This window comes from Gekko japonicus, unplaced genomic scaffold (genome assembly GCF_001447785.1).
Source record: "Gekko japonicus isolate JY-2015 unplaced genomic scaffold, Gekko_japonicus_V1.1 scaffold371, whole genome shotgun sequence".
NCBI lineage: Eukaryota > Metazoa > Chordata > Lepidosauria > Squamata > Gekkonidae > Gekko > Gekko japonicus.
Window position 1 is genome coordinate 1032007 of NW_015171514.1, and position 15049 is coordinate 1047055.

At 42.5% G+C, this 15049-nt stretch overlaps 1 protein-coding gene across 2 annotated transcripts in view; it reads left to right on the forward strand.

Annotated features, from left to right (window-relative positions):
* The first annotated feature begins 231 nt into the window (after nucleotides 1-231).
* Nucleotides 232-15049, forward strand: part of SPATA13 (spermatogenesis associated 13) — a 27429-nt gene continuing 12611 nt past the window's right edge. Inside the window, exons 1-6 of one of the 2 annotated variants that reach the window (XM_015419371.1) lie at nucleotides 232-286; nucleotides 4427-4563; nucleotides 4878-5057; nucleotides 7983-8168; nucleotides 10510-10689; nucleotides 12460-12692. In XM_015419371.1, the coding sequence (XP_015274857.1) occupies nucleotides 232-286; nucleotides 4427-4563; nucleotides 4878-5057; nucleotides 7983-8168; nucleotides 10510-10689; nucleotides 12460-12692 (971 nt within the window). The remainder of the gene's footprint in view (nucleotides 287-4426; nucleotides 4564-4877; nucleotides 5058-7982; nucleotides 8169-10509; nucleotides 10690-12459; nucleotides 12693-15049) is intronic. The other variant, XM_015419372.1, reaches the window with a different exon arrangement.

Sequence of the window (15049 nt, forward strand, 5' to 3'; positions counted from 1 at the left end):
AACTCACAGCTTCACTGATCCGGCGAGTGAGCTGTCAGTTTCGAAGTAGACTCTGGCCTGAAATGCACAAACCAGACGCTCAAAGCGATGAATAAGCTGTTTTCTGCATTGCCGGTAGCTTGCAGCATCTCTGGGTCTCGATATTTTCTCTTTTCCTGAAGGACTCAGCCTTACCTGTAAACCCCCCCCCCCCAAGCTCTGCTGTTTGTATGAGCCTTTTTGGATGGCAGGATGGTAGCCAGAAGGGAAATGGCCCGGTTTTGGAGCCTGGAGAGCCTTCAGATAGGTATGTGAGTAGGAGATAAGCTCCATTTATTCTGTGTGGCATTTATGTTTTAAGCTCTGTTACAATCTCAGGGATTGACTCAGGTATAAAATAATATTTGTGCTAGTAAGGTGAGCAGTTAGACCAGTCCATGAAACAAGCTCAAATGCCGTTGTCCCTTCTAGTTTTAACATTCCGTTAGAGAGATAAGAATTGCCCATTCATGCCTGCCTATTTTCTCTAGGCGGTAAACAATAGAGAAATGGCTACAGACAGCAAAAGACAGCAAACTGGCAATGCAGAATCGAAGCTGATGTTCTGCAAAACAGGACTGAACCCCAAATTTGTTATTGCAGATAGGTACTTGTTTTAGTATATTTGTGTATCAGAAAATCATGATTTAACAGTGCTGTAAAAATGAGCCACAACATGCAAATATTCCCAAAGTACTTTTAGGCTGGGAGCTATTTACAGATCTTCATGAAATTGGTTTTCCAGTATGAATGCTGTGTATAAAAGCATGATTTTTTATCGGTTTGTCAGATTAAAATTGTGTTTATGATTGCTGCACTTTTGGGGAATATTTCAGCTTTTGTAAGGCTATGACTAGAAACAGGATCATACCATTTTGAACAAAACTTGAAATTAAAGATTGTTAGCCATAAGTGATTGCAAATAAAGAGAGATTTACACTTTTAAAGAGCAAATCCACAAGGTATCTAATCAACTTTTATTTTAAAAAATAGGATTGGTTTTAGAAGGAAAGGCTTGGAAAAGTTAGGTCTCCTACATCAGCCTTTATATAATTTAGGTGTTTGGTATCATGTATCATGTTATATTATCAAAAGAAGCAAGCACTCAGTCCTTTAGCAAGTCCAAAGGATGAGATGGTGCCACTCTGATCTGTACAACAGGTTTATACTAAGCCCTCCCCACTCCCCGCTCCCTCCCCATGCTTTGATATGGCCTTGCCTCTAATCTACTGAGTTGAGGAACTCAGTCAGTCACTGTGCAGTCGTGGAGAAGCAGCCGTGCAGCCCAAGCATAGAGCAACTATGATTGCTATTAACTGTGATCCAAAAAAGCACAAGGTTTGCATTCTCCGTGTTCCTGGTGAACAATCAGAGCACACAGTTTTGAAGCGGCTGAAACTCTTGTCTTCATATGAAGTATATAATCTGTTTCTATTAGTGGCAGCAAAATAGTTTACTGAATGGAATTTAACAGCAGAATTTTGAGTTTATCTGGACCAATGAGGTAGTGACTTCTCCTTTCTGCCCCAGAGTTGGTTGTGAAAGTTCTCATTTCAGTAAGGGCCGCCGCTGCTAGAGGCCTATTGTTACAACCACATACGGCTGGTAGAGTTAACAACTATATGGACTAATGGCAGAAATCATCTGTGTACACCAGCGCAACGGCAATCGTCTCCTGCAACCTACCATCATGAAGAATCATAACTTGCCGCCGCACCTTGCACTTTGTATTTATGTATTAAGGTTTTATGGTATGATGCATTATCTTGTATTTTAATGTAATTTATGTTTTAATGGAAGCCGCCCTGAGCCCGCTTGCGGGGAGGGCGGGGTATAAATTTAAGTAAGTAAATAAATAAATAAATAAAATCATCTTTTTGATGCATGTACCCAACACTCAAAAAGGTCTTACAACCTGTTATTGGGACTAACCCATCTTATTTGGGGGAATAATTTTACAAGGGTTAGTTTGCTTGGCTTATTAGAAGATGTCCATCTTTTTCTTTCTGTTCACCGTTAACTATGAATATTATTTAATCTACTTTTCTGAGTATGGTTTTATGATATTTAAATTCTTTCGGTTTATCTCCCTCTCTTGCATTTGGTATGCCCATGAGTTTATATCCTTTCTATTAGGAATGTTGCTCCAGGACTTTCAACACTGCTTGTCCTACAAAGGCAAGTTTTCACACATCTCTGTGGCAGCTGCCTGTTTGGAAGTGTGCTACCTTCTCTGCCCCCCAAATAACTCAGTTCCTCTTCTAGATTTGTTCTCTAAAATAACAAACTTACCTAGTTGCCTATTTTGTATCAATCATTCTTCCTGGTCTATTTTCTTCCTCAGCTTCTAGACTGTTCACCCTAAAATCTATAATTTGGATTACAGGTAAAGTTGCCAGGTCTGTCACACCAGCCAGCGGGGGATGGGGGTGAATTTACCGGGAGCGGGGAGGGAAGAAGCCGGAAATAAAAGTGATGTGCTGATGTCACTTGGAAGTTACGTAAGCACATCAGGGGTGACACTCTGGTTTTGCCCCCAAACCAGAGTGTCCGTCCCCCCAGGTCACCAGGTGATGTAGGCACGTTGCACTTATTTCTGGCTTCTTGCCTGTTTGGGGGGTATTTGGAGGGGGATGGAGAGGAGCACCCAAAACTGGGGGACCCCCGCCCCTGCTGGGGGTGGTGGTCTGGCATCCTTAAGTACAAGTAGAGTTGTGTTCAATATTTAAGTGATTGGCTACATGCAGATGATTGGCGTCCTACAGTGAAATGCTAAATGGAGTTGCAGCCTTCTAAGCCCATTGACTTCAGTGGATTTAGAAGGGTGTAACTATTTAGTATTTAGAAGCATAATGAGGGAGTGCCTTTGCCTTTTCATTCCTCCTCAACTCAGGGCCCTACTTTTCTGTTTTGGTTCTGTCCTTTACCCAGATGATATTGATGAGGGTGAAGAGCTGGGCTCTTGGCAAAAGGGAGATAGTTTAGCCCTCCTCTCCAGATTAATTTCTGCTGGAAATTATTATGTTCTCGTATTGGAAGGTATTCTTTACTCATTGAGTTCTGCAGAGTCAAAGTGAAGGCTTTTAACTAATTGAGGAATAGCACATTTGAGGTTTCACTGCAGCTATCTGTGCATATAACAATTTGGGTAATTTTACTTGTAAATCATATTTCAGGTTTATTTTTATTTTTTCCTGTTTTGAACATTTTGTGATATTTAAATTGCAGTCATTTTATACACATGCTCATCACTTTTGTATATTGTAAACTTTGTATTTGTGGGATAGAAAAGAAGCTCACAAAAGCTTACAATAAAAAGGCTAAGAGTTTGAACTGTAGACGATTGTGTAAGATGGTGCAGAGGCTCAGTTCTGTGCCGCAAAAAGCAGAGAGTTTCCTTTTACGGGTCAGTGTGCCTGATGGAAAGAGGGTGGACCTGCCAGCATTCTGAAGAGTAAAATAATTCTCAGTCTAATCAGAGAGCGGATCTATTCATATTATACTGTTATACAATATCCAGCTAAATGTATATACATTTGTTGTATTTTTAATGAATTTTTAAGCTGCTTTGAGAGCCACTTATCGAGCAAAGGCATTCTAAACAAAAATAAATGAATAAATTATACAAACTGAGGTTGTAGACAAAAGAGGTAGAATTCTGGACTCCGCCAAATCAAAGATTGCCGGGGGGGTATATTTTAATGTCCCCATGTAAGGCAGTTTTGTTTATTTGTTCAAACTATGTACATCTTGCCTTTTTTATGATAAGACCCCAGCTAATACCTGTGTGGGAAAGGACTCAAAATATTGCAGATAATCAACAAAACAAAACTAGAAGCAAATGATGAAAGGAAATCAGTGCTGAAGAAAAATCACGGTAGCTGAGTCTTTAATCAACAGTATATCTGGTCATTATTCATTTTCCATTTCTTCTCTTAAACAGTCGTGTTTGCACTTTATGAGAAGAAGAAGCAGTGATTGAGTCAAGCGGGTATCCCTTGGGAAGTCATTCCAAGGCGTTGGTGCCACTGTTGAAAAGCCCTAATAACTGCACATAGAAAACTAGTGTGTGAGAAAGAGAATTGCACTCCGTTGACTCTGCTAGGATTGTGCTGTCCTTTTTTACTACATGCAAGGAACTTTTATGTGTGGAGGAGTGTTCAAAAATATTGTGTCCCCCTCCAATCAGTGTGAAGTAGTACAGTCCAGAATCCTCCCAGCTCATTCTGCATAAAGCATACATCACCTTTTATTCAGGACTCCGTGCATTTTGTGTGTATGTGTGTGTTTAAGTATGTAATTCTTGTTGTTTTTCAGTTAACAAGTATTATGACTAAATGTTTGTTACTGATAAGCAGACAGGCTTTTATATCCAATCCAATTCCTCCATATTTCACTTTTGTGCTAGGCACTGCAGATGGTGGTACTGAATCTTGTGCCTTAGCGGATGACAATGGTAGCGAGGAAGATTACAGCTATGAGGAGCTCTGCCGAGCCAGTCCCAGATACTTGCAGCCTGGAGGGGAACAGCTAGCCATTAATGAGGTAACACGAAGATAGCTTTTACATGAACCTTTCCAGCTAACGGGGCAATCCTCTATTTCAGTTTTATGGAAGATGGATGAGAGCCATGGGTCCGCCGTCCGCCCTTTCGTCATTGTTGAGAATGTAAAATTATTTAATTTATTTACTATCGTGCACAAGCAGAATATTTCCTTGAGCGGCATCGAGAAGCAAGGAAAGTGGCTCTGTATTTCTGTTGCTGCACCTGCATTACCTCTGCACATGAGCCGCTTCGCACGTCAGTGTCTGGCAGTCCCTGCAGAGCCTTTGCCCTTCACCAAATGTTTCCATTTCAGCTGATCAGTGATGGGAGCATGGTCTATGCGGAGGCACTCTGGGATCATGTGACCATGGACGATCAGGAGCTAGCCTTCAAAGCTGGGGATGTCATCCAAGTCCTTGAGGCTTCCAACAAGGATTGGTGGTGGGGAAGAAGTGAAGACAAGGAAGCCTGGTTTCCAGCAAGCTTTGTCAGGGTGAGTCAGGGCAGATCTCTGTGCCTTTTACGCAATAATGTGGCCTTGGGTGGCTGGTACGTTGCTCAAAGCTGAGCAGTACTTTATTTCACTTCCACTGGGATATCAGGGTTGCAGTGATACATTTATAACTCCTCGAGTTTCCATTTTTAACTAAAACAGATTAAGCCTGTTGGAATTATCACTGTCCTGAATGTCCTGCTTCTCCGTTCCTTGCTCAATGGTAGCTCTCTCTCTGTGCAAAGTGCATAGATGTAGGTAGCCTCAAAAGGATCTAAGCTTCTATTATAGCTAGCCCTTTTTCCTCCTCCTTCTTTATGATTTCCAGTACAACCAAGGAATTTTGATGGTGGGCAACAAACCCACTAAAAGGTTGGATAGGAAATCCACACAGAGCATACAGAAACTCTCAGCATTACCTGCTTGTGTCTTCAAGCTTCCCTGCTTCTCAGGAGTGGTTCCCACATTGGTTAGATATTAATCTCTGAGGGAAACGTGTGTGAAGTTGAAATGAAAATACTACCCTTTTATTGATATTTTTGTTTGTGTTATTTTAAAAACTGCTTGTTATGTGTTCTTGCACTATAACATTGAAAACATAACAGCTGATAGGAGAGAACTAGTAAGGAAACCCTAAAGGAGAGGTGTCAAACTCATTTGTTATGAGGGCCAGAGCTGACGTAAATGTCACTTTGTCGGGCTGCGTGTGCCGTAAAATGTAATGCCAGGTACCAGAGATATAAACTTTATAAAGGTCATAGACAAACCCAATTAACGATATTATTTTTTACTCAAAATGCAAAACATGCTTTAAAAATTAACACTCTTACAGTATTTCCTTAAAGTATCTCCATGATGCCCACCCTCCCACTTCCACCGCTCCTTACTCATTAGTACTGGGACAGTATACAGGGACATAATGCACAGCCTCTGTCATTTGGCAATAATGTTAATTACCAGTTGCTCTTGGCAAGATAAGAGGCCTAGATGGGCTGGTTCCAGCCCGCGGGCTATATGTTTGACAGCCCTGCTCTAAAGGATGGTATGTGTTTATTGATTATATTTTCATCCCACTCTTCCTCCAAGGACCTTGCTCCAACTTTTTCCTTAAGCCAAGGCTTGACACCCCTTCCACTAAACCCGTGTCTCACTCCTACTCCAAGCAATAGTGTTTGCTCTGTTGCAAGTAGCAGATCAGGGGTCAGAACCTGATGCCTTTTTGGAGCAAAGCCAAAAGTTTCCGTTTTTAGATTTTTAAATATTTATGCATACAGATTTGTACGTGCTGTTCTGAATCCTGACTTTTTAAAAAGCACTGACCAAGTACCAAATAAGAACAAGGCCCTCCTCTAAATTAGGGATGCCCACAGCCTGGAGGGGGGAGGGAAATGTCCTTTCCCTTTAACAGAGGTTTAATGGGATGGTATCTACCAGGTGATGTTCTTTACTTCAGTGCCATGCAAGGCTTCTTCAGCTGCCCATTTCCACAGGTGACACCTCTATTAAAGGGAAAAGACATTTTTCTCCAGGCCTGTTGGCAACCCTACTCTGAATTCTTTTTGAAAAATGTGTGTATTGATGTTTTACACTTGATTAACTCATGAAAAATCAACTTGCCCAGTATCATAGCAAAATTCAATTTTAGCTAGTCACAGCTAGTCAGTTAAAACGTTGTGAGCCCTTTGCTACCCTTTCCTCCTCCTAAATGTTGTCATTCCTGTGATCCTGCGGAATGCTGTGCTGAGTAGCACATTCCATGAAGATAACAAAGCTGCAATCCTGTGCGTACTGATTTAAGGCTAAGAGCAGTTGAATTTAGCAGGGGTTGCTTCCGAATGAACAGGCACAGGATCAGGCTTTGTCTGGCTTTGTGGGTGTTGAGGATGTATCATGCTTCTCTTTCTGTGAGAAAAAGGGGAATAGATGGGTAAGGCACAAAAAAAGAGTAATGAGTCAGTGGTTTCAGAGTGGTATCGCCCTTCCTGAACAAAGACTGTAAAATATACATTGCCCAATTTTTGCCAATGACAGCTGTTCATTAGCACCTCTCAATTCTCATTAGCAAGTCTATGGTAATTTCCAAGAAACCACATGGTAGCAGACACTGGTCTACCACTTTGTATGCTGTATTCCACTTGCAGTGACCACAGCTGTCTGGATGGTGCAGAAGGCAAAGTCTTTCCCCAAGTCCCTTAATTTTTCAAAATGGGCCACACTGTTTTCTGTGCGCCAGCTGAACTTCGAGGCTACTTGACCATCCAAACTGCTGCTCCTTGAGGCTATTTTTTTTTACTTAATGCATAAATAATTAACTGCCCTAAAAGCTTACCATAAGGCTAGATGATCAGTATAAAGGTTAAAAGGTTTTCCCATAGAAGCTGATATTAATTGGAGAGTGCTCTTTTAGATCATTTATTTCATCTGGTCCATTTTAAAGTTGTCTTCTAATGCTCACTTTTTTAAAGAAAGCAGCAGTGATTTAAAGCCACATCAGCTTTTACATTGGACAAAATAAATCTAAGCCAATCTGCTCTCAGATGATTCTGTGCTGCATGAAAGGGACTTTGAGAACAGCTTAAAAAGGTATCTCAGAATGGTTAATTACATGAGAAGTTTTCCATCTAGGATTTACATAGCAATGTGGTTTTAGGGAGCCCTGTTAAGAACCATTTACTGGGAAACGGCACAAAGCTGAACTCTGCAGGTTTGTAAGTAGCCACTCCGCTTGTTGCCTACAATGTCTACCCCTCAAGGTACACAAGGAGGGAGTTCTACAATAGTTGATTCTTGCTTTCATTTAGGACATGCCTATGGACAGCACAAAGCTAGCACGTGTTTGGGGTTTTGTTTAGACAGCTAGTAATTTTTGTAGATTGTTTTCAAGGTTGAACACAGCTTGACATTTTTTCTCTGTGATGAATCCAGCTGCGAGTCAATCAGGAAGAACTTGCCGAAAACTTTGGTAGCCTTCAGGATGAGGAGCCAAATGCAGATCCTGGGAAGCAGCGCCAAAAAATGTCTGAAAACATGGATCAGATGAGAACAAATGTTATTCAGGAAATAATGAATACAGAGCGGATCTACATCAAACACCTCAAAGACATCTGTGAGGTAAGCTGCAAGGCACTATAGAACTCTGAAGGCAAGGAGAAGATTATTTGTATCATGAAGGGAAACCTCAAGCTTTGTCTTAAAAGCAAGTGGGGAGGACAGGCGAAGCTGCTTATGGCACAGCTGCAGTGCCTCAGGTAGAAAATGAGATGGCAAGAAGGCTTGCTTGCTGACCTGGACAGCTCAGGCTAGCCTGACCTTGTCAGATCTTGTCAGATTCGGATGGGAGACCACCAAGCAATACCAGGGTCGCCACGCAGAGGCATGCAATGGCAAACTGCCTCTGAACATCTCTTCTCTTGAAAACCCTATGGGGTCGCCATAAGTCAGAGTGGCAAAACCCTATGGGGTCGCCATAAGTCAGGGTGGCACGTTCCAGTTTGGTGTAGTGGTTAAGAGCGGCATGCTCTAATCTGGAGAACCGGGTTGGGTCCCCCACTCCTCCACATGCAGCCAAATGGGGTTACTTTGGGTCAGTCACAGTTCCCTCAGAACTCTCTCGGCCCCACCTACCTCACAGGGTGTCTGTTGTGGGGAGAGGAAGGGAGGGGAGATTGTAAGCCAAATGAAGGACGGGGTATAAATCCAACTCTTCTTCCTCTTCCTCCTTCTCTACCACCACCACCACCATAACTGAGAAGGCTTGAATAGTGAATAGTGCTGGTTCACTATAGTGCTAGGTTTCTTCCAACATGGGAGATGTAGTGCAGCTCAACAGCAGTCAACAGGGCTGCCTCAAAATGTGTGTATAAGGGGTGGGATTAGGGCTTCAAAATCCACGGGGGCCAGGGACACCCCAGGGGTGAGGGAGCTGGCCAAGGTCCTACTGGGGGATAATGATTGCATGAGCGTTCTTCTGAATGCAAGGAGGGCTCCTGAGAGAATCTTTGTCAGGGGGCCTGTGCTGGCTATTGGCAGCCCTGGCGGTTGCAGCATGCCATTTTGTTGCTCTCCTTGGGCAGTTGCTACGTGCTCAAGGTGTGATGGCTTCTATTTAGAGCTTCTGCCTGAGTTGTCATCAGGCCACACAACTTAATTTTTTGACAACATGTACGTTTATTGGTGGTGGAGATTGCTGTCAAGTCGCAGCCATAATAAGTAGGGTTTTCAAGGCAAAAAAACCATTCAGAGGTTGATTGCCATTGCCTGCCTCTGCGAAGCAACCCTCGGCTTTCTTGGTGGTCTCCCATCCAAGTACTTACCAGGGCTGACCCTAATTAGCTTCCAAGATCTGATGAGATTGGGCTAGCCTGGGCCATCCAGGTCAAGGCATAAGTTTATTACATTTCATGAATATGGGTTGCAAAGGAAGTGAGAAATTTTTAAGCAGTGATGGAGTATCCATAGGACAATATTGACTCAGAACTTGGGCTTCCTGAGGGTCCATCTTACTGGGGCAGCTGTCACAGATTTTTGATATCCACTGCTGTTATACTGATGTAACCCATTCACTGAAAGCCCTGCCCAGATGTTAACTGACTGCAGAGGAAAAAAAGTGGTCACAACAAGCATTCTGGCCCCACCTCTGTGCAATTGCTGAGTTATCTGCTCAGTGCAAATGCATGGAGAAAGGGTCTGCACATACGATTCCTTCTCATGGCAGCAGTGCTGTGCTTTCCCTGTATTGAGGATCACGGGGAAGGAACATATGCACAGACACTTTCTCCATATGTTCACACTATGCAGACAACTCAGCAATTGCATGGAGGTGGGGGCAAGGCCCATTCTCCCTGTCCAGGCAAGTTAGTCAGTGTGCAAACGTGTTGTTTGTTCAGGGCTTGACTTCCTCAGCCTGGGTAGCAGGTTTGCAACTCTGCCCTGCAGTGACTCTTCCTACCACTGGGGGTGCTGTGGATCCAGCTGTGGCAGAGGTTAAGGGAATATGTACAAGAGAAGTAGATTTTGTTAGGAAAATAGATGCAGTTATTGACAAGAAGGTATGAAGGAAAGATGTGTAATTTTGAACATCGGGTAAGTCAGAAGAACAAGAAGCAGTCTGCTCAGTATTTATTTATTTATTGAACTTTTATGTTGCCCTCCCCTGCATTGCAGGAGATTGACTTTATGTCAATAAAGTTAACTATGGACACAATTTTTAAATGTATTTTAATTGGAATTTCTTGAGAGCAGGATTGGGGCAGGAGGGAGGATAGGATTAGATACGCAATTAGATGCAGACAATTTTGAAATAATGTATTTTATTTGTACCCATGCAAAGGGAGTGGCATTATACTTAACACTGGACTTTGATATATTGTATAGCAGAACAGTGACGTTATTGAAAACAGAATGTATTTTGTGCTCTAACAAATGTTAAGAGTCCTGCTGTATCATTTCTTAGGGATACATTCGACAGTGTCGCAAACATACAGGAATGTTCACTGCAGCCCAACTGGTCACCATTTTTGGAAACATTGAAGATATTTACAAATTCCAAAGGAAGTTCTTGAAAGATCTAGAGAAGCAGTACAACAAAGAAGAACCCCACCTGAGTGAAATAGGATCCTGCTTTCTTCAGCATGTAAGCCAGTTAATTCCATTTTGTTTGCATGAACTGTGCTCTTCTGAGTAAGGACAGCTACAGGGCAATAATGCTACAGAATGAACTGTCAGTATAATCTTTTAAGGTCTCCCTAACCATAACCATCATATCAACAGGTTTTGATCCATTCACACGTATAATGGAGCATCAAACATGATAGCTCGAAAGCTAGAGCCAGTCTACAGTCTGAAACTTTGTTGCAAGCATTTAGGCTGATAATCTTATGCCTATATAAGAGCTTTCCAGAGCTTGAGGACATGATTAATGGGAGGAAACACTACTAATGATTTTTCTGCCACTACTTCTAGTTTCATAAGCACTTTCAATAAACAATGTTTAATTCAGTTAAACTTTCAGCTTTTTGAGGTCCATTGTCATGGCTGCTTTCCCCACCCCCACCCCCCATACAAACCATCCCAAAGTTCAGGAGGATTGCATGGGGGAAATTGTTGTGTGAGGTGGTGGTACATGGATGCTTTCAGCAGCACTTTTTGGAATGGTCATGGTTGCAGGCATTAGCACTGATTGCTGTCTGTGAATATCATAACCCATTTCCCCATATGACTTCAGTCCCCATGAATCTCCAAGGAAGAGAAAAAGCTGACCAGTCTGTGTTCAGTATCCACAGGGGAACTTTTATGAGTGCTTCGTTTTGAGCCTCACAGGAGGGCTGCCACTCCCCATGTGGTTCACGTTTCTGTTCTGTCTCTGGGGGCCTGGGCAGGATGGAGATTCCCCTGATCACTCACACACGTTATTATTTATTTGCTTACTTCATCAACCTTTCTTTCTGAGGTTCAAGGTAGAATGCAGCTAAAAAACAATGCAGTAGGAACAGTGTAATACATATACTGGGCAAAATGAGAGACAATTGCACAAAAACCACAGAAAAACACAGGCAGTGAAGCAGGGATTACAAGATTGGAGAACATCACATTACATACAATCAGCATAGTATTAAAACAGGATTACAAAATTGCAGAATAATAGGGGGGGAAAAGAACTGCTCGTAATACGGACAATAAAGACTGTGGTGAGTAGTATGTCCGGCCCCCCGCAAGTGCCTTGCTGAGTGGCTAGCAATGTCAGTTGTTGCTCTTGCTTTCCGTTGTCTTATCTCTGCACTGTGTGGTGATGGAGTGGTCAGGGGGGTGAGTAAAGTTGTTGAATATTTCCTGTCTGAGGAGGTGCAGTGGTCCGAAATAAGCCCCTATTTCCAGTTACCTTGGCTGTATCTGCTTTCACTTCATGGAATGAGGAGAAATATTCCTTTATGAAATCTTGTTCACCAAACAAACAAAAAACGGTTCAAGACAAGGATGTTATAAGAACATGATCAAATATAGCCCATGTATGTATACCTTGTAGCATTAGCGTCCTCTCTCTCCTCTTCTTGTTCCTACTTCGTTGTTTTTTGGTCAGTGCCGAGTTGCCATGGAGTTCCTGCTGGGTGACACCCTCTGAATGGCTTTGGGCCTTCTGGCTGCAGAAGACTTTGGAATGGCCTTCCCCTTGCTTGTGCAAATAACTGTTCCTGGGTATTTTGATAAAAACATTATAAACAGCTTGAGCCCATCATGACAAAGAAATAGCTCCATCTCCTCTTTGCCCTTCTGATAGTAAAAGGGGCTATGAAGAAAATAAAAAGGCGGGGGTGGAGGTCAGGGAGCACCCTTTTGAAGCTTTTATATGGCATTTAAAAAAATGTGTACAGATATTTTAAATTACATTTTTGTTGTTTCCTTTTAGCAAGACGGCTTTGCTATCTACTCAGAATACTGCAACAATCATCCCGGTGCCTGCATTGAGCTATCCAATCTGATGAAACAGAGCAAATACCGCCACTTCTTTGAAGCTTGCCGCCTGCTTCAGCAAATGATTGATATTGCTATTGATGGTTTTCTTCTCACACCTGTGCAGAAAATCTGTAAATACCCATTACAGCTTGCAGAATTACTGAAATACACCACACAGGAGCACAGGTAGGACTAGCAAGATACCTCTCTCTTTTCCCCCCCACAGTCATGGGTTTGTTGATAAGCTCACAACAGTGCACTGTGGGTAATTAATCCAGAATTACTTCCACCCATTTGTTCTGTCCCAACAAGCACTAGTACATACATAAACTGGCAATGAGATCGGAACGAAGGCCAGTGTGGTTGTCATCTGGGCCATAGTCAACGATGGCTTTTGACTTCGAGTGTCTCCATCCTTGTCCATTGTTGTTGTGTAACAGATTGAAACCAGAAGGGTACATAGCTGAAGGCCCCTTCTGGGACGTTCTGATCCCATATGGGTACTGTTTGTTCAAAAAAAATTCCCAGGTCAAAATCTTGCTACAAGAGAAAAATCTAATATGTCAAAAAGACATATTTAGTCTTTCCAAACAATGCTTTCTGAGTTAATAAAGTCCAGTGAGAGAAATGTTAACACCTTGGTTTCTTTCTATGATTTGCTTCAGACCAGTGCTGACTGTATAGTAAGTAACCAGCTGGTACAGGCGAGTGGATTCCTAAATATTCTAAAGACAGCTCGAGGAATTGTTGTCTACTTTGATCAGGAGAGAAAACAGTGTCCTAGAGTGATGAGCGCCCAACCTTTAAATTGTGGTTAACGAGCAACCAACTCAGGATGTTATACTGCTGATGCTGTACACTTCTTTTCAGATTATTAAATGCTCTTCAGAAGGTTCCCCCCACCCCCAGCACTGCTTATAGTTCAGATGACTTGGGGGAAGGGGCTGCTTTGTTGCCTGCTTTTTCCCCCCCTCTCCAGCTTTCTTCTTAATTCATTGCTGTCTCAGAGGCAACCATGAAAAGAGCTGTCTTGGGTCTGTGCTGAAAAGCGGCCAGGGATTTCCCTTTATCTGAGCTGTTCAGTTGTACTCTCTGTAGACAAAAGGACTGCTGTTGGGGCAGTTGTCTTGGCTCAATATGAAGATCCCAGATTAGCAGCTGCAGAAAAAGACTCCTGTCTCACCCTTTCCCTCTCCCCGTGCCTTTTAATTTTTTTTTAATAAAACCATGATGAGTAGGTGTTTTGTGTGTCTTGTGATGGCTCATTAAATTTCTCCAATGTATAAAAAACAAGCATAGGTGGAACAGGATGTGATTGCCTCCAGAACAGCTTTTAAAACCCAACAGTGTAATGTTTTTTATTAGTGCCATTCAAAATGTCTTCGAATGTAATGCTGTATGTTTACTCAGAAGTAAACCCCAATAAGATCGATAGTGCTTAGTAGTGTATTTAGGATTGCAAACACAGATTAGTGAGCAGGTCTTCAGATTCCACGGAACTCTTCTTCAGACAGAATATTAAGCTGGATGGAAAGGATCTTGGGTTGAATCTTAAAGTTGACTAGATTTTGGCCACCCCATCCCCCCCGGCACCCAAAGGTCTGCTTGGGATATGGTGGTCGGGGTCCCCCACCGTTCTTTTTTGGAGCTGGCTACAGTCTTCAGATGTAAGAAATCTTATGAAGACTTCATCAAGTTAAGCCATTTCAGATATAAAACAGGCCAAAGGTTGCCCTAAAGGCTGCTGGGACAAAGAATTGATGATTGCTGTCCCCTTGGAAATGTAAAAGCCAGGCATAGTTCAGATCCCTCTTGGGTGCTACTCAGAACTCACTGGTTCCTGGTAAAGTCTTCGATTTGCAAAGCTGTAGGTTAAACTTTAGATGACACATGAGGTGTAGAGTTAAAGTTAAGACAATAATGGTAGGAAAAGCTGAAGGCAGCAAGAAAAGAGGAAGACCCGAACATGAGATGGACGGACTCAGTCAAGGAAAGCCACGAGGGCCCTCAGTTTGCGAGACCTGAGCAAGGCTGTTAGTACGTTTTGGAGGCCATTCATTCATAGGGTCGCCATAAGTTAGAAGCAACTTGACAGCACTTAACGCACACAGGATTAAAGGCACAGCTGGAAAGTGTTGAACCCAGTGGTGGCTGAAGGGCTTGCAAGTCCCACTGTTGGATGGTTATCGGACAACTTTGTTTTGGTTTAAGCATTATCAGATACTGGATATAATGCAAGTGTGATGGGTTCCCTCCGAATTCATTCAGACCTGTGGGAAGTAGATTGCTTTTTCAGGAAAACCAGTTTTGAACTACTATTACTTAGTGCCTAGTATCAGTGTTAATGATTATTATTACCAGTTGGGTACTCATGAGGACTAAGGGGCAGAGGAAATCTCAGGGCCCCTTTTATTTTCAGGAGGAAGTGTGTAGTGTCAATATTTTAAACAAAATAATAATAATAATAATAATAACAAGTGAGGGACCCGCGATACTCGTTGGAGAGGGGTAGCTCCACACCTATGAGGAAGAGGAGGAAGCAT